General features: G+C 44.8%; 2 protein-coding genes across 3 annotated transcripts in view; one reads left to right on the forward strand and one right to left on the reverse strand.

Moving 5' to 3' along the window:
* The first annotated feature begins 2,074 nt into the window (after window positions 1-2,074).
* LOC117364823 (regulator of G-protein signaling 17-like) lies at window positions 2,075-10,111 on the forward strand. Its single transcript, XM_033954474.1, has 4 exons — window positions 2,075-2,220; window positions 3,837-3,929; window positions 5,842-6,070; window positions 9,650-10,111. The coding sequence occupies exons 1-4, from the start codon at window positions 2,075-2,077 to the stop codon at window positions 9,836-9,838; spliced, it is 657 nt and encodes a 218-aa protein (XP_033810365.1). The 3' UTR covers window positions 9,839-10,111.
* Window positions 10,112-17,288: 7,177 nt separating this feature from the next.
* TCEA3 (transcription elongation factor A3) overlaps window positions 17,289-18,471 on the reverse strand; it is a 55,473-nt gene continuing 54,290 nt past the window's right edge. For both annotated transcript variants that reach the window (XM_033956240.1, XM_033956239.1), the window contains one exon: window positions 17,289-17,994. In XM_033956240.1, coding sequence (XP_033812131.1) covers window positions 17,986-17,994 — 9 coding nt within the window. In that variant the 3' untranslated portion in view covers window positions 17,289-17,985. The remainder of the gene's footprint in view (window positions 17,995-18,471) is intronic.

Below are 18,471 nucleotides of genomic sequence, written 5' to 3' on the forward strand. Positions count from 1 at the left end.
ACCTGAAAAAGAGAATGACAAGTGAGGTGGTTAAACTTGCAAATGACATGAAATTATTCAAAGTTGTTAAATCACACAGGGACTTGCGTGAAATTGCAGGAAGGCCTTAGAAAATTGAAAGGCTGGGTATCCAAATGGCTGATGAAATTTAACATGGACAACATTATAGTCACTTGATGTTACGTAGATTCCACTTTAGGAGTCCCCACCCAAGAAAAAAAGATCTAGGACGTCTTGTGAAATCTGTGGCTCTGTGTGTGGTGCCAGCCAAAGATCAGTTAGAATGTTACACATCATTAGGAAATAAATACATAATAAGACCAAGAATGTTATAATGCCTCTGTATTGCTCCATGGTGCACTTCATCTTGTGCATGGTTCTGATTATCGCATCTAAAACTGATATAGTGGAATTAGAAAAGAAAAGTTTAAAGATAGGTGACCAAAATGATTAAGGAAGTGGAACTCATCTCATACGAGGAAAGGCTAAAGAGGTTAGGGCTCTTCAGCTTGGAATAGGGATGGCTGAGGGGAGATGTGATTGAGGCCTACAAAATCATGAGTGGTGTAGCGAACAGGTAAAAGCGAACCGGCTGTTTACTCTTTCAAAAAGTGCAAAGGCAAGGGGACGCTCCATAAAGTTACATGGTAAGCTCTGGAACTTGTCGCTGGAAGATGTGGTAAAAGCGGTTAGTGTAGCTGGGTTTAAAAAAAAGGTTTCAGTAAGTCCCTAGAGAAAATGTCCATAGTCTGCAATTAAGTTAGACAGCAATTCATGAAGATATGATCGTATATGACGTTTCGTGTTTTGCATTGTAATTGAATTGTGCATGTAATGATGTAATCCGCCTAGGTATATGCGGATTATTAATGTTTAAGATAAATAAAAATAAATAACCAGTCTGTCTTTGAAAGAGAAAGTACGAGAGTATTTTGTTGGCTTTGCTCATACAGGGCAGTAATTTGATCATTGTTGCTTCCCGGTACCTCCAGAACCCAACTGAAGAAAAGCCTTTTGCATAAAATATGCCTCTTGCCATCCTGGGCGCCGTCTTGGTGAGGGCGTCAGCACTTCTCCTCTTCTCCCCATTCCCACTCCTCCCCCCCCCCACCTTGTACGTGCCTTCACTTCCACACCGTCATACCTCTATCTCTTCACCGAAGCGTGCAGCAACACCACCGTCAGCTCTCCTTCTGATGTCACTTCTGGGTCTCTCGCCTAGGATGTGACATCAGAGGGAGATCCGACGTGGGCAGCGAGTCGGCGATACTCGCACCGGGGAAGTTAAAAGAGGTACAGGGTAGGGAAGGGCAGGGGGGTTGGGAAAGGAGCAGCAGGGGAGAGCAGGGGAGATGCACCACCACCCCGGGCACCTCTTACCATCACTACAGCACTGCCTCTCACTCTCTACAGCACTCCAGAGCTGCTTCTAACCTTGGTTGACCTTGTTTCCTTCTAGCTCATGGAGTCTGACCAGTCGGAACTCCAAAGACACTTGTCACTGACAGACAGTACATGCAGAAGACGGAGAGCCTGCCACCGCTGCCCGAAGACCGGCTGCTTGCTGTGGTGCTGCTGCTCATGGTAACATCACCAACAGAAGCTAGATTGGCACCACCCAGATAGGTGGCACAGTGATGGACTCCGATATTTCCAAAATACACAGCTGAAGTCTATGGGTCGCTCTGTAAACTTCTTAGGCGTATCCGGTTCTGAAATGAGCGGCTTCCAAACCCAGAGGTGCCAAGTTACCCAGCTCCAGCCTGGAGATGTCGGGCCAGTTCTAGTTTTCAACTTCCATCACTAAGCAGTGTGCGATTTGTAGTGTCTGACCCTGCCCATTGAAATCAAGGCTGTAAGTCCCATAATGCAGCAGGATAGGGTGGTCAGAAATCCAGAACTGTCCCAACATCTCCAGCCTGGAAATGGGTAACTTGGCATCTCTGCAAACAGTGGGTTAAAGGATACCAGCTCTGATCTAACTTCACTATCCCCCTCTCCCTCACACACAAACCATTGCATATCTGGACTTGTAGATCCAGGTTGTCTAGAAGTAGAAAGTGCAAGGCCATAGATGCATCAGGGCAAAACCAGGACTGGCTTGGTCTGTCTGGATTACACAGAGTCACTCAGTAACCCTCATGACAGGCAACAGCAGAGTGATGCAGGAGGGCCTGACTGCATATTAGGTAACAACAAGACCAGAACCTCTGCTGATAGGTGAGGACCTGAAGAGCGGGAACATTAAAACGAAGCCCTACGCCCTCCTCGAGGGCCGAATCCAGTCAGGTTTTCGGGATTTCCCCAATGAATATGCATTGAAAGCAGTACATGCATATAGATCTCATGCATATTCATTGAGGAAATCCCGAAAACCTGACTGGATTTGGCCCTCGAGGAGGGGCTTTAGAAACCCCTGCCCTACGCACACCAGTGGCATAAGAAAGCCGCCAACAAAACCGTCTCACTGTTTTTGTTAATTATAACTTCTCAAAGTGTGAGACTTGTCTTACTTCTCTCTAGTTTGACCTTTGCTTAACTCCCTCCTGTTATACTTTGTAATCTTTCCTCTTCCTACTACTTCTTGTATCAGCTTGTTTTTGTTCTTGGGTTGTTTTTTTAAAATTTATAACATTTTATTGAAGAAATCAGTAAATATACAATAATATAATACAATAAAATAGTCATTACATTAAAATTCATCATATTAATTTCCATCAAATAGGCGTTTGGCTAGGAAAATTTGTATGTTTATGGAAATTTGGGATACGTATATTCAGAATCTTTCAACTAAGGCAAGAAGTTTAATTCTTAATGATTTACATTGAAGCTATGATTATTTATTTAAAATTCCAGTTATTTATTTTTCTTATTCTTTATTTCTGTCAACTTTCATTGGGTTTGGGGGGTTTATTTTTGGGGTTATTTTATTTCTTTAATAAAAGGTTTACACATAATTTAGGGGGGTAGGGAAGGGAGGATAGGGGGGGAGAGGTGAATAGGGAAAAGGGAAGGGAGGTAGGAAATAGGGGGAGGGTATTGAGAGATGCAATGGGTAATTTGGAAATATATTTTGAAGAAATGAAAGACATTTGTTCTTGGTTTTAATTGATCCTGTACCCATTTTAGACAGTTTTACTATTGAATTCTTGTACTGTTCAAGGCAGTATATCAAATAACCTGAACCTGCTTCCAGCAGAAAGTATGTGTTTGTTTATTCCACCCTCCCACTCCACACTTTTTTGCTCCCTTAAGTCTAAACAAAATTTCAAAAGAGAATCTCAGTAGTTACTCTTTGGATATTTGCTTCCATATAGGAAGGTACAAAATATCTGTGAACTTTCCTCTAGGCAGTTTAGGGGCAGGAAGTGGCCTATAGAACAACAGGTCAGCCCTTTCTTCCATCTCTGGAGGAGGCCAAGGAAAAGTGTAGTTTAAACATTCAAGGCCTTGGGAGATTCTTGGATTGGTACCCTAGCAGTTAGTAGAACGCCAAGAACTCCCAAGGCCTTGAATATTTAAACTACACTTCTCCTTGGCCTCCTCCAGAGATGGAAGAAAGGGCTAAGGGGTATGAAACCTGTTCATGTAGTTATTCAGAGAAAACAGCATCACCCTTTGCCTCTGATTGTAAGTTCTCTGGAAGAGGGACATATTTAACTTGAACTGTACAGCATTGCATATGTCCAGGAGTACTATAGAAATGATATGTACAGTAAATGCTAACTTTGTGATAAATGATCTGGAGAGCAGATATTTGGCATGATCCTAGCAGCAACTGGTTCTTTTATTCCACGACCTGACCCCTGAATTATTTCTGCCCTGGTCTGTTCTAGGAGTCAAGCTATGAGAAATCAAGAGAAGGATCGTCTGAGCAGGAGAGCTTCAAGCATTTCAAGATTGGAGAGCCCTCAGAAACAAGAAGATAGGTTTGTATTAGAGAATGACACTAGGACAAATTATTCCCCGTCCCCGCAGAACTCATTTTCCCATCCCATCGAGTTTTTTTCCTGCCCCTGCCCCATTCCTGCAAGTTCCGTCCTCATCTGCACAAGCCTCAGACACTTTAAAATCCTAAGTAGCAACATTCTAGAGCTCAGATTGTGATGTCATAATGCCTCATTCCACCAATGCATAAGTTCCGTCCTCATCTGCACAAGCCTCAAACGCTTTAAAATCCTAAGTAGCAACATTCTAGAGCTCAGATTGTGATGTCATAATGCCTCATTCCACCAATGCCTAAGCTCCGCCCTCATCTGCACAAGCCTCAGACCCTTTAAAATCATAAGTGTTTGAGGCTTGTGCAGTTAAGGCAGAGCTTACAGGAATGGGGCAGGGTCAGCAACAGAGACAAAACTCATGGGGATGGGACATGGTAATTGAGCTTCTGTGGGGATGGAAAAAAATTTGTCCCCGTGTCATTCTCTAGTTTCTATGAATCCTGCCCCACACCCCTTGTCCAAAGTCCCTCGCTGATTTACTTCTGCACAAAGGAACTCCACTTTTTTCTATCTTAATGGAGGTGTAAAGTAATGGTTAGAACAGCAGGCCATGATGTGGGGAAGTCAGGGTTCTAATCCCACCACCACTCCTTAATCTTGGACTAATCAATTTAACCTTCCGTACCGTTCTGAGCTCCCCTGGGAGAACAATATAGAAAATTGAACAAATAAAAAAAAAAATAATAATAATCAGTCATCCTACTTATGTTATTGGCACATCGATCATCCGACTTATATGACTATGTTAATACCAAATTAATTGTCCTATGTATATTTATTGCAGCTAAATACATAATATTTACATCATTGTGTCACATCTGCACAAGCTCAGAGGCCTCGAGCTCTGGAAAGATGAGGGGGCGTGGCTGGGGACAGAAAGGGGCGTGGCTGGGGCAGAACAGGGCGGGGTCACATATCCTCTTTTCTTTGAGAAGAAATCTGGTAACCCTAAGCATGTACCTCAACTCCCACCTTGAAGTGCTTTCTCAAGCCAGTCTTCAGGACACACCTAGCCAATCAGGTGATCAGGATACCCACCATGAATATGCATGAGATAAATTTGTATACGATACAAGTAGAGCATGCAACTTTATCTCATAAATATTCATTTTGGGTATCCTGAAAACCTGACTGGTTTGGTGTGTTTTGAGGACTGGGATGAGAGCCCCAGACAAATGCAAAAGGGTATGTTTGAGTTTGAAACAGCTTCGGGTTGTAAATATGGGACAATTTGCTAGTGGAATGACATTGCATCATGGGACACTTTTCCGCCATCAATTGAACATTGATAATAGCATCTGCCATAAGAACAAGCATGGCCCCCCCACTGCATCATAGTCATAAGAACGTAGGTATTGCCATACTGGGACAGACTCAAGGGCCATCAAGCCCAATGTCCTGTTTCCAAGAGTGTCCAATCCAATAAGTACCTAACAAGATTCCAAAAGAGTAAAACAGATTTCATACTACCTTTCGTAGAAATATGCAGTAGACTTTCCCAAGTCCTCCTTAATAATGGCTTATGGACTTTTAAGAAATTATCCACAAGTTTTTTTAAGCCCTGCTAATCTAATTGCATTTGCCACAATCTCTGCCAATGATCTCCAGATTTCAATCACATGTTGAGTTCTGCTTCTGGAGCACAAAAAGTGGGAGTTAAAAGAGCAAACCATAAAGGTATAATATCCATTTGAATTCTGAGACCCTCATTCCTTTTGTTTTGGACAGAAAGTAGGAGTTCCCCCTGTCCCTCCCCAAGAAAGAAATGAATATCTCAGTAGCTTCATTTCCAGGTCAATTGCAGTGAATGATTCACCCTCTTTTCTCTGTCTCCACTTAGCCTCGCCCTAAATGAAGTCTCCTCCTGGACTCACTCCTTTGACCTCCTGCTGGCGAGCCCAGCAGGTCGCAGTGTCTTTGCCCAGTTCCTGAGGACGGAGCACAGCGATGAGAACATGCTGTTCTGGTTGGCCTGTGAGGAGCTGAAAAGTGAACAGTGTGCACCACACGTCAATGAAAGCACGAAGAAAATTTACCTAGACTACATCTCAATCCTGTCTCCCAAGGAGGTGGGGATCTGGCCTACGACAGGTCACACAAACCCAACTAGATTCAATGGCGTGTCTCCCGCTTCACCCCTCTTATCCCTAATTCATCCATGGTCTTGACTAGGGCTTCCTAAACCTATCCTGGAGACTAGGGTTGCAACGGATCTAGATTTTTTTAAGGACAGGTAGTGGTTGGAACCGAGACCAGGGGCATTGGCTGAAAGTGAAACTCAAGCTCCAGACTGTGGGCTATACTTGAACACAATGCAGATACAAGCGACACACAACAGGTGTTGCTTGTGCTCTGCTCAACTCTGGAGCCTCCTTGGGCAGAACAGCACAGAAAGGACTTCCTCTGAGTTGCTGCGCAGGATCCGTCCACCCTCCCTTCTCACCTGAGACCAGGAGTAGAACAACAGTGGCTCGAGTCACTCAAAGGAAGTCCTCGCTGCGCCACTCAAGAAAATTCCAGAGCTTAGTGCATTCAGCAAGGACCACTCCTGTTCTGGAGCCCTGGTTCAAGTCAGAGTAGAGATACAGTGTGGCTGGATATATAACCTTCCCTTCCATTAGGAATATTAAAGTTTTAGGTAAGATTTTTTAATCTTTTGCTTTTTCCTTTGTAAAAAAATCTGGAATGATCTTCGTATAGAAGTTAGACTCCTTCCCTCTCTGACAACTTTTCGGAAAACTTTATCTATTTCAGAAATTTTTAACTGATAAATAAGGATTACAACTGACGATGCCTCTGCTCTAATAATTCATTTTCCTTGTCCTATTAGTTCATTCTTTTCTAAACCGATCCCCTTTTGTAGGGATGACTCGGTATACAAGGCCAAGGATTGGACTGGATGGTTCACTGCCTTCGCTCAGGCTGCAGTGCAGGGCATGGAAGAGCCTGTCAAGGTCTCAATAAATAAGGTGCTCACTGGCCTTGGATTTCATGGCGGAAAAATCAGGAGCTGCTTGATGCTTGTTCACTTATAATGGCGTTTGCAATCGTTTTTTTTTTTTGTGCACCGATTGAATCAAGGGTTGGGGATGTTGCCATATGAGATCATAAGAGGGCAGTTTCAGACTAGTGGCATCTTTTGGTAGGGCCCAAGGTTAATACTGATAGTCAGTAGACAGAATGGACATCCCTTCCTGTTCTCTCATTCACTTGTGTCACTGCCATTGACGGGGTGGGCCTGACCCCAAAATGAAGGAGCAACAGCTCACCCAAATTCATCTGTTTCAGAGGATAGACCTGGAGCAGGAGGTTGATGGGGCAGGGGCGGTTAAGGAAGTCAACCCTATGACCCAGGAAATGCTCATCGTCCTAAAAGAGGGTGACCTTCAAAATGTGGGTTAAGAGGGTGGGTAAGAGAACACCCACCGCATGGGTGGTTTTTTTCATTCATTCTTTGTGATACTTCAGAAGAAAAAGACAAACATAGCTGACTGCCTTTATGCATTGGGATAGTCTGAGATCTGTCTAGAACCAGAGAGAGGATCTTCTTCAACAAGAGATTGCAGAACAAAACCAACAAACCATTTACATAGTGCAGTATATTAATTCAAAATACCACCGCAAGATTGATCTTTGGTAAAACAAGGTATGGCCATGTGTCACCGCTGTTAAGGAGTTTACATTGGCTTCCTTTTCGATTGAGAGTTCAGTTTAAATGTGCCTGCATAGTTTCTAAAATCTTACATGGTATCTTTGATTCGTTGGTCCCTCCAGCTGTAAATTCTTCCCGATCTTCAAGTAGCAGAGATGTCCATGCATTTAAACTTTCTTTCCCCCACTGTAAAAGATGCCAGATCCATCGGTAAAATTGTTTATTCCTTCCCCTATTTCCTAACAGCAATTTGGAACTGCTATTTTTAATTATTTCTGCGGCGCTGCACAGTCACAAAGCGTGAGAAAACAGTCCTGCTCCAAAAAGCTTACAATCTAAACAGGCATGACAGACAAACAGGATGTCGTGGATACAGTTAAGGGGAACGGTTAATCAGCTGGCTGGGTTGGAGGGAAGAGGGGAGTACAGGACAGTGAAGCCATTGTGACATCACTGATGCGGTTGGCTCTTATTGGTGGAATGAGGCATTATGACGTCACAATCTCAGCTCTGCTTCCCAAAGACTGAAACTCTTCACACTACTACTACAATGAATTATTTCTATAGTGCTACCAGACGTGCACAGTGCTGTACAGAGTCACAAAGACAGTCCCTGCTCGAAAGAGCTTACAATCTAAAAAGACAAGCCAGACAGGATGTCATTGATACAGTTAAGAGGAATGACCTACCTGTCTTTCTCTTCAAGTTTTTCCACCAAATTCTGAAAATGACTCTGTTTCAGCATTTTCTAGCAGATAAGTTTCCATGAGGTCAATTCTTTCTATTAACTACAACTATTGTTAACCATATGGAAAATCTGGTAACCCTACTAAATGTGATATCTTAGAACATAAGTTACAGTATACATAAAACTGTATATACGCCAGGGATCTCAAAGTCCCTCCTTGAGGACCGCAATCCAGTCAGGTTTTCAGGATTTCCCCAATGAATGTGCATTGAAAGCAGTGCATGCACATAGATCTTATGCATATTCATTGGGGAAATCCTGAAAACCCCACTGGATTGCAGCCCTCAAGGAGGGACTTTGAGATCCCTGGCGTATATACAGTTTTATGCCTCCCTTGAATTTATGCACTAAGGCAGGGGTAGGCAATTCCAGTCCGCGAGAGCCAGACCCAGGCCAGGTTTTCAGCATATCCACAATGAATATGTATGAGATGGATTTGCATGCACTGCTTTCATTGTGTGCTAATAGATCTCATGCATATTCATTGGGGAAATCCCAAAAACCCGACTGGATTGCGGCCCTTGAGGGATTTTGACACCCCTGCACTAAATCCATTAACACACTTTACATAGTAAAAGGACCCCCAAGTGAGTTGCACACTTATGCCATAGTAGAGCACACCTCAGTGCATGGCTAGCACTTACACAGTTAACAGAAGTAATCACATACTTAAATGTTAGTATTTTACACCTTACGTCAGGGATGTCAAAGTCCCTCCTCGAGGGCCACAATCCAGTCGGGTTTTCAGGATTTCCGCCATGAATATGCATGAGATCTATTAGCATACAATGAAAGCAGTGCATGCAAATAGATCTCATGCATATTCAATGGGGAAATCCTGAAAACCCGACTGGATTGCGGCCCTCAAGGAGGAACTTTGACACCCCTGCCTTACATGGACTTTAAGCAACTTATCAAATGTGGGGTCTAGTGGCCACGTGAAATACGTTGACTATATTCTATTCCAGGGCTGCCCAAGTCCGGTCTTCGAGATCTACTGGCAGGCCAGGTTTTCAGGATATCCACAATGAATAGGCATGAGAGAGATTTGCTTGCTAAGAAGGCTGTGCAGGCAAATCTCTCTCATGCCTATTCATTGTGGATATCCAGAAAACCTGGCCTGCCAGTAGATCTCTAGGACCGGACTTGGGCAGCCCTGTTCTATTCCTTGCAGCTAACAAGATAAATATCATTGTGTTCAAGATTTGTGACATTAACTTGTAACAGCCTTGTCTCTTGCCACCCCAGGTCAGCATCGATGCCACCGTGCGAGAAACCATCAATAGGTCCCTGGCAACCCCAAACGCTCACATGTTTGATGAGGCTCAAGGACAAGTTTATGCCCTGATGCATCGAGATTCCTACCCCAGGTTCTTGAACTCTTCACTTTACAAGTCACTGGTAGAGAGGCTGTCCACACTGGCATGCGACACGTAATGGAAAGGGGGTGTGTCTGCTACTTGGAAGACCACTTCTACAGCATCCCAACCATCATCTGCACGTTCACTATCCAAGGTGCCAGTGGAGAGTCAAACCTCAGTGGAGAGAAATGTTTCCCACTCTGATCCCCCTTCCCCACGAGCTGATAGGCATGACGTCTTATCCTGGGGCATAGCAAATCCTTGGGAAAAAAGAAGTCCCAGAGACTGGGAGGAGGGGAACAGAGGATTGTTTACAAAAAAACAGCAAAAAGCCACAGTGCCAGATCGGGAGCCCTGGTTTCATTGACATGGCAAATGCATGGCCACCTACCAGGCTGTGCAGTTGACCCAGAGTAGGTAACTAGTCCTGGATTCCATACCTGTGCATTTCTGGTCTACAAGTTTTGATAATGAACTGATGGAATAAATTATTGTATCTAGTAATATGGTGGACTGTTTCAATCTCCTCTACGAGGAGGAGGCGGTCACTCTCTCGTCTTGTTTGGGTGCAGGTGGGGCTGGGAGATGGTGTTATATGATCGATAAGGAACAGGGCAGTAAGCAGTTGGTTGGAGAATGCAACAGCCAGTGCACCTGCGAACCGATCGATGAAAATTCTTTGGTCCTCGCATCGAAATATAGCACGACCCCTGCGGAAGCCATTTTTAACAGTGAAATGGACATGCCGAGGTTCTGTTGGGAACAATACATGCTATTTATGTTATTCAGTAGAATTCTGAATGTAACAGGCTGTAATATATGGAAAAGAAGAAATAGACAAGAACAAAACATCTTTAATACTGCCAATGATCGATCATATAACATAGTTATTAAAAGCACATGATTGTAGGTGCAAATCACATATAAAATTAAAAAGAAAAAAATATACTGAGGACATAAGACCAATGATGATGGATTAAAGCCCCATTGAAATGTTTCTGCTTTCAGCATTATTAAACCCTTGGGGGTTTAAGGTCTGTCTCCAGTCAGCTTAGTGGTGGATATAAAACCGTAAGCATTATCAATACACCAAGGTCAAATCCGTACTGGTTTACCTCATTAGTTTTTTGGATATTTGCCATTTGCCTTGAATTATTTTGACAAAGCCCTCCTCATAACTGATGGAGGCTACCCTACGTCACCAGGAAATGGCAGCAGTTTCTCGGTACAATCATCATCCATTTTCAACAAGTTATAGTAGACCGAGGCAGCCATTTTGTTTCCTAGAGATGTCATCTGAACATCGAGTCTCACCTCAGCATAAGCTGTAGAATTACTTCCCTCCTGTTCCAACTGATCCCTTTGATTTGTAAACCAGCCACAAAAGCCGCACAATTTGCAAACAGCAGCTAAAACGGCGCCATCTGTACCAGATTTACGACAATCGCTAGAAAGTGAAATGGCTGACTTCTTTACGAACACATTAAACCTTACAATCTGGAAAAGCTGGGGACGTTTTTTGGAGAGCGACTGCAGAGCTCTCTTGCAGTCCAGTTTCATGGTGCACACGAAGAGAGCACAACCCTGCATTCCATGTCCAGTGAAAATACAAGCCTCCGAGAAGACATTTCAGTTTTGGAGAATAACCTGTACCTTCCCAGCAGCAACACCTTTTCTTGGACACATGGAGGAATTATCCTGCAATGATGCAGGAGAGTAGCTGAGTGGTTGGAACAGCACGCTGAGAAGCAGGTAAACTCCCACTGACAGACCTTGTGCCCTTCGCCCTCCACGCTATCAGATACCAACTCAAAAGCCAATTCTATAAGCTGGCACCTAGTTCATAAAATAATAGTGGGCACATTTGTTATTGGTACCTATATTAGGCGCACCCTTCAAGTTTCTGGAAGAAAAGTTCCAAAAGTAGCGATTAAGGTAGAAATGGGGGAAAGCCACATGGAATCTTGCTGCTATTTGGGATTCTGCCAGGGGCTTGTGACCTGGATTGGCCACTGCTGGAAGCAGGATTCTAGGCTTGATGTTGCCTTTGTAATGTATAAAATAAGTAATCAATTTATAGATTTGTCACTTGAGACTGAAAGTCCTCGGAAGCATATACGTATTAACTCTGGTTGACTGTAACTCACCCTGAGCTGGAATGTGGAAAGGTTAAGTACCCATATATACTGAACTATAAACCAACAGTTTTCCCTCCAATGAAAGGGAAAACTGTTAACTCAGATATAATCCAGGAGGTATAGGAGCCAACTTTAAAAATTATTGGAGATGCAAAACCCAATTATGCTAGGAAGTTCTTCCCTCAGAGGGTGGTGGACACCTGGAATGCGCTTCTAGAGGAGGTGGTAGAGCAGAGTACGACTTTGGGTTTCAAAAAGGGACTGGACGAGTTCCTGAAGGAAAAGGGGATCCAGGGGTACAATTAGAGGGTTACTATACAAGACAAAATGCTCTTGAGTAATAGATCACTACAGGTCATTGACCTGGGGGGCCGCCGCGGTAGCGGACTGCTGGGCATGATGGACCTATGGTCTGACTCGGCAGAGGCGATGCTCATGTGCTTATGTGCAACGAACATTACCTCTCCCTGGACATAGTCAAGGAGTTTGTTCAATTTGGCGGGGAGGGGGGCTTAAGCAGCCACAGAGCTGGCTTCTATGTTGGAAGGATTTATAATCAAGTATACAGCAACTTCCTCCCTTGATGACATGCATTTCTTCCTCCCCAATCCCCCTCCCCTCAGTTACCTGCATTGCCTCGCCAAAACCCCCAGGCTCACAGTTATCAGCATTGCAGTTCCTACCTCCAGCTGAGGCACTGGGCTGGTGCAGGGCCTTATGCCTGCTGGTAGGGTTGCCAGATTTTACATTCGTAAAATCCGGACCCCCCTAAACCCGCCTCCAGGCCCGCCCATCCCCGCCCTGTTACACCCCAGTCTCGTCTCTAATCCCACCCTAGCCCCACCCCCGCCGCTTGCACTGGACAGCCAGGAGGGCATCCGTGCATGCAATGCGATGACGTTGGGCGCATGCCCACGTGCGCATGACGTCATCGGGCGGACGCCCTCTGGCCCGACACAATTTGGGGGGAGGCTTTTCAAAACCCAGACAAAGCGCCGGGTTTTGAAAAGCCGTCCGGGGAAATCCGGACGTCTGGTAACCCAAGCTGGCTCCCGCCCTCCGGAGACAGCAGGAGCTGGCAGGCCTCGAGTACGCACAGAAGCTCAAGGCTTTGCACTGGCCCAGAGCACATCTTTCTCTGTCAGGGTCGTCAGGAGATAGGAAAAGTAATGCCAGAAACCACAGGGGTGGGAGAGTAAACACCAGCCACTTCGGCGAGGAGGGTTGTGAAGGAAGAAATTCTGCTGGGGGGATAAAGAGACTCAACTATAAACCGAGATCCACAAATCTTCGTTTATATACGAGTATGTACGGCAATTGTACAGTAATTAAATCCACATCTGAAGGTATCTGCAGAGTCTCAGCAGCCCACATACAACATCCTCCAGTAAGTCTTAAACTAGTCCAATGACTAGCATCGCAACCCACACAGAATCCAAAACTCAGCTGGGAAGTATCTAGCAGAGGAAGAGTAGAAAATAATTCACTGTCTGAATTTTATACGCCAGTAAATTCATCTGTATTAAGAAATCAGGCCACTTTTTTAATATTCTAACCATTTTCAAAATGCAAGATAGCGATGTTCCCCAAAACACAGCTAGCGTTTCCAAAATTTTATTGTACAGGTACAGCAGACCCTCAATATTTGCGGGGGTTGGGGGCAGAGCCGGCCCGCGAATAGGGAAAATCACAAACAATTTGGGGACTCTGACCCGCCCCCGCCTACCTCCTGTGCCCCCAACCTTACCTGTTGGTCTAGCGGTGACGCGGGGCAGGAGCAATCTTCTTACGCTCCTGCCCCGTGCAGTCATCATCAAAATGGCTGCCATGAGTTCCTGTTGTCTTGAGACTACAACGGGAACTCGCGGCAGCCATTTTGATGTTGGCTCTGCATGGGGCAGGAGTGTAGGAAGATTGTTTCTGCCCTGCGCCGCCGCTAGACCACCAGGAATGGTCTGGGGGAACGCAGGAGGTAGGCGGGGGTGGGGCAGCATTTCTGCATTAAAAAAACAAGGGGCAAAAAAAATCGTGAATATCCGAATTCACGCGTGGGGAAACCGCAAATCAGGAGGGGGAGCTGTAATTTCGCTTGAAGGAGGTAACTTTCAAGACGTTACCTATATAGGGCCAATATTCAAAGCAATTTAACCATCCAGAAATGGCCCCTGGCCAGTTAAATCACCTGTTCAGGGCTAACCGCTAATTTTCGGTGGCACTCAGCGAGTTAGTGCCACTGAAATTGTATTTCTTTATTATTTTATATTTATTGCCTTTTCATGAAGAGATTCACCCAATTTACAATACGCTGAATCAGGTACTCTTGGGTATTTTCCTTATCTGACCTGTGGTACCTGGGCCAATGGAAGGATTCTGTAACTGGCGCGGTTGTCTGTGGCCGCCTTACAAAGCATTCGCCAATCGCGTATCAATCACATGGCCGCGTTGGGTACAGAACTGCACCTCCGGTAAAGGCAGATGCCGAACATGTAGGCTCTCTCTGGCGTCACTTCCGGGCGATCCGACACCAACGTAGGCACGCTGCTCACACCAGAGAAGCTATAAAGGTTATGGGGAAAGGAAAGGGGACACCACTGCCCTGAACGCTGCTCGCCCTTATTACGCCACTGGTCCTGCATTGCATATATTCTTTGGACAAAACCAGTACCCACAGCTTCTCTATATGTATCCTACAGAAAACAGCCCTCTGAAACAAACAACAACAACAACAACAAAAAAGCATTCAGAGACAAAACAAAAGCAGATTCATTAAGCTTTTATGGTTTTTACAGGGTTCCGATTTAACATTCAAGAGTAAATGTAAAAATTCATTTGCACACAGGTCTAGGACCTCAGCATACACTTCAACTACGTACTCACGGAGATCTGGCACATCTACAACCCTTCGCAAATATAAAATTCTAAAAAGGCATCCCTAAAAAAACCCTTCCCACCCCAGCATCGCAGTGCACTCCACTCCGTCTCCTCTCGCTTCCTCTATTCCAGTGGGTCCCAAACCTGTCCTGGGGGACCCCCAGCCAGTCAGGTTTTCAAGATATCCCTAATGAATATGCATGAGAGAGATTTGCATACCTGTCACTTCCATTATATGCAAATCTCTCTCATGCATATTCATTAGGGATATCTTGAAAACCTGACTGGCTGGGGGTCCCCCCAGGACAGGTTTGGGAACCACTGCTCTATTCTATCCACTAGAGCAGACATGGGCAGCTCTGGTCCTCGAGGGCCGGAATCCACTCGGGTTTTCAGGATTTCCCCAATGAATACTCATTGAAAGCAGTCAGGGCATATTCACTGGGGAAATCCTGAAAACCCGAGTGGATTGTGGCCCTCGAGGACCAGAGTTGCCCATGTCTGCACTAGAGCAAGGCCACTCGATTCTAGGGTTACCATATGGCTCCAGAAAAAGGAGGACAGATTGAGACATCCGGGTTTTACTTCCACTGAAAGCAATGAGAGTCAAACCCAGATGTCTCAAATCCATCCTTTTTCTGGAGCCATATGGCAACCCTACTCAAATCCAGTCCTTGAGGTCCACAGGCAGGCCTAGTTTTCATGCTATCCACAATCAGTGGCATAGTAAGAGACGCCATCTTGGTGGGTGCACTGGTACCTCTCCTCCCCACCCCTCCCCCACAGCGCGCCTTTACTTCCCTGCCCTGTACCTCCAGCTCTTTGCTGGTGCGGGCAGCAGCTTCAACATGCTGCTCATGCCAGCCTTGGCTCTCCCTTCGACGTCACTTGCTGGGCGTGGAACCAGGAAGTGACATCAGAGGGAGAGCCGAGGCTGGCCACGGGCAGCAAGTTGAAGATGCTGCTCGTGCTGGAGAAGCTAAAGAGGTATGAGGGAAGGGAAAAGGCGTGCGCGGTGGGGGAGCGCAGGGAAGGAGCGAGGGCGGGGGGGGAGTCCATTGCCCCGGGCGTCTCCCACGTTGAGTATGTATGAGAGAGATTTGCGGTCTCTTTAATGATGGTTGCAATGCTTTACTAGCAGGGATAACCTAATATGTTTGTTTCACCAATCTAACGCTACTCAACGTCTAAACAGAAAAACCTTTAATTATTTATTTATTTTTAAACCGTACGAATTGCTTAAATCTAAACGATGTACAAAACATTTACATCCACAATTTCAAGCACAAACATTAATTTATAACATTTTTATTGAAGAAATATCAGTAAATATACAATATTATAAAACAATAAAATAGTCATTAAATTAAAATTCATCATATTAATTTCCATCAAATATCTTTCATTTCTTCAAAATATATTTCCAAAATACCCATTACATCTTTCAGTACCCTCCCCCTAATTCCCTAATAAAGGGAAGGGGGGCACAAACATTATAAAATGCAGTAAAATGATTAGTTATTTAAAAATGTCCAGTTTTTTAAATTTTTATTATTCTTTATTTTTGTCAACTTTCATTGGGTTTGGGGGGGGTTTAATTTTTGGGTTATTTTATTTCTTTAATGAAAGGTTTACACATAATTTAGGGGGGTAGGGAAGGGAGGATAGGGGGGAGAGGTGAATAGGGAAAAGGGAAGGGAGGTAGGAAATAGGGGGAGGGTACTGAGAGATGGAATGGGTAATTTGGAAATATATTTTGAAGAAATGAAAGACATTTGATGGAAACTAATATGATGAATTTTAATGTAATGACTATTTTATTATATTATATTATTGTATATTTACTGATTTGTTCAATAAAATGTTATAAATTAAAATGCAGTAAACAAATGTCTTCCTCAAAAATATCCTCAATACAGAATTCTTTAAATCTAAAACAAATAACAACCACAGGGTTAGAGAAAGGCAGCCACAAATTATTGTGTTTTTAACATTTTCTTCAAAGACACGCGATCTTCGCATAATCGCATTATACCTGGAACCGAATTCCAGAGATTCTTACTGGCAAGTGAGAAAATCGATATTCTAGATTTAACATAACGAACCCCATTTTTTACTGTATGATTGTATTTCGCTGATTGTCCAGCTCTTTGTAGTGTAAACCGCCTAGAACTTTTGGTTATGGCGGTATAAAAGAATAAAGTTAGTATTATTATTATATTAAACTGATGAGCAACATCCCTCCCTCAGATCTCAAACATCTTGCGGGTTGATCGATTTCCCACAAGCTTTGAAAACAGGTAGGTGAAGAGGAATACAATATTTGACGAACGACAGAGAGAGCTTTTTAGCAAATGCTTATCGAGTCTGGTGTGTATGCATTGCCTTCTTGGCATGCAAATCTCTCTCATGCATATTCATTGCGGATATCCGGAAAACCTGGCCTGCTGGCGGACCTCCAGGAGCAGAACCGAGGAGCTCTGTGCTAGAGAATCCAATTTCTGCGTTCAATAAAAATCCTGCACACGAGGCACCGCCACCAGTTTTTGGGTTGTGTTTTTTTTTTTTTTTAACGAGCAGGCCAACACAGAAGATGCTTCACTTCCCTAGAGAGTTCATTTACTTTTGCTACCTTTGAGTAATCGGCTCTCCGCTATCCCACGCTAACTGCTGGCATCTAACCCTTGCGGTGTGCAGAGCAGCCTCTCCCATTCCAGGAACTGTTTAAACTATTACAGGACTTGCATTTATGAAGAGAGAGCAGGGTGCAGGTGGGTGAACGGTCATTCCTGGGGGAGTACCAAAATGCAGTATTCAGGCTAGAAGCACCAGTGAGCCAATGACTCCTGAATGCGGTTTTGACCCCCATTCAGTTGAGAGTACCGATACTGGCATCTGTAACTTAGATAGTTTGGTAAAAGTAACCTCTGCCTATAAACAGGAGCCCTGGGGTGGTACCTGTTATATCTAATCAAATACTATCATATCCAATGTTAGCAAAGCGTTCCCAAACCTTTCCTGACCAGAATTTAGTCTCTTGAACGAGAAAGAACAGGTACAAAAAAATAAGAGGGAATGGCGTGTCCTTGTCCGCTGATCACAAGATGGGATTTCTCTCAGGCTTAGACACTTTTGGCTTTCTGCTTCCCACTGGGTGCTCCTGCCTCTGGACATGGAGTAAATATCCACATGTTCATATGAGAGATGAGTCACGTTAACAGAACTGGGAAGGGGGGGGGAGAGAAAAAGGCAGAAGTTAGTTACAGAGAGCAGTAAATAGTTATCTAAATCAGGGGTTCCCAACCCTCAGGACCAGTGGCGTAGCGAGAGTGCGAGGCGCCAGGGGGTGGTGGAGCCCTTCCCCCACCCTCACCTCCGCCCCCCTCCCCTCTGTCACACACCGCACACGCCCTTTCCCCGTACCTCTAGCTCACCACCGCGAGCAACGCAAACTTCAGCGCGCTCCTTGCGGCCTCGTCGGCTCTCCCTCCAACATCACTTCCTACGCACGGCACCCCGGAAGCGACATTGGCGGGAGATATGACGCGGTCGCCAGGCGCACTTTGAAGTCATTGCTCGCGGCGGTGAACAACTGGAGGTCCGTGGGAAGGGGGCACGCAGGTGGCAAGGGGGGAAATGGAAAGAGGCAGAGAGGAGAGAAGGAGGGGTGTCAGCACCCCCACCAACTTAGTGCCCCCCC

Source organism: Geotrypetes seraphini, chromosome 8, assembly GCF_902459505.1.
Source record: "Geotrypetes seraphini chromosome 8, aGeoSer1.1, whole genome shotgun sequence".
NCBI classification, from domain to species: Eukaryota; Metazoa; Chordata; class Amphibia; order Gymnophiona; family Dermophiidae; genus Geotrypetes; species Geotrypetes seraphini.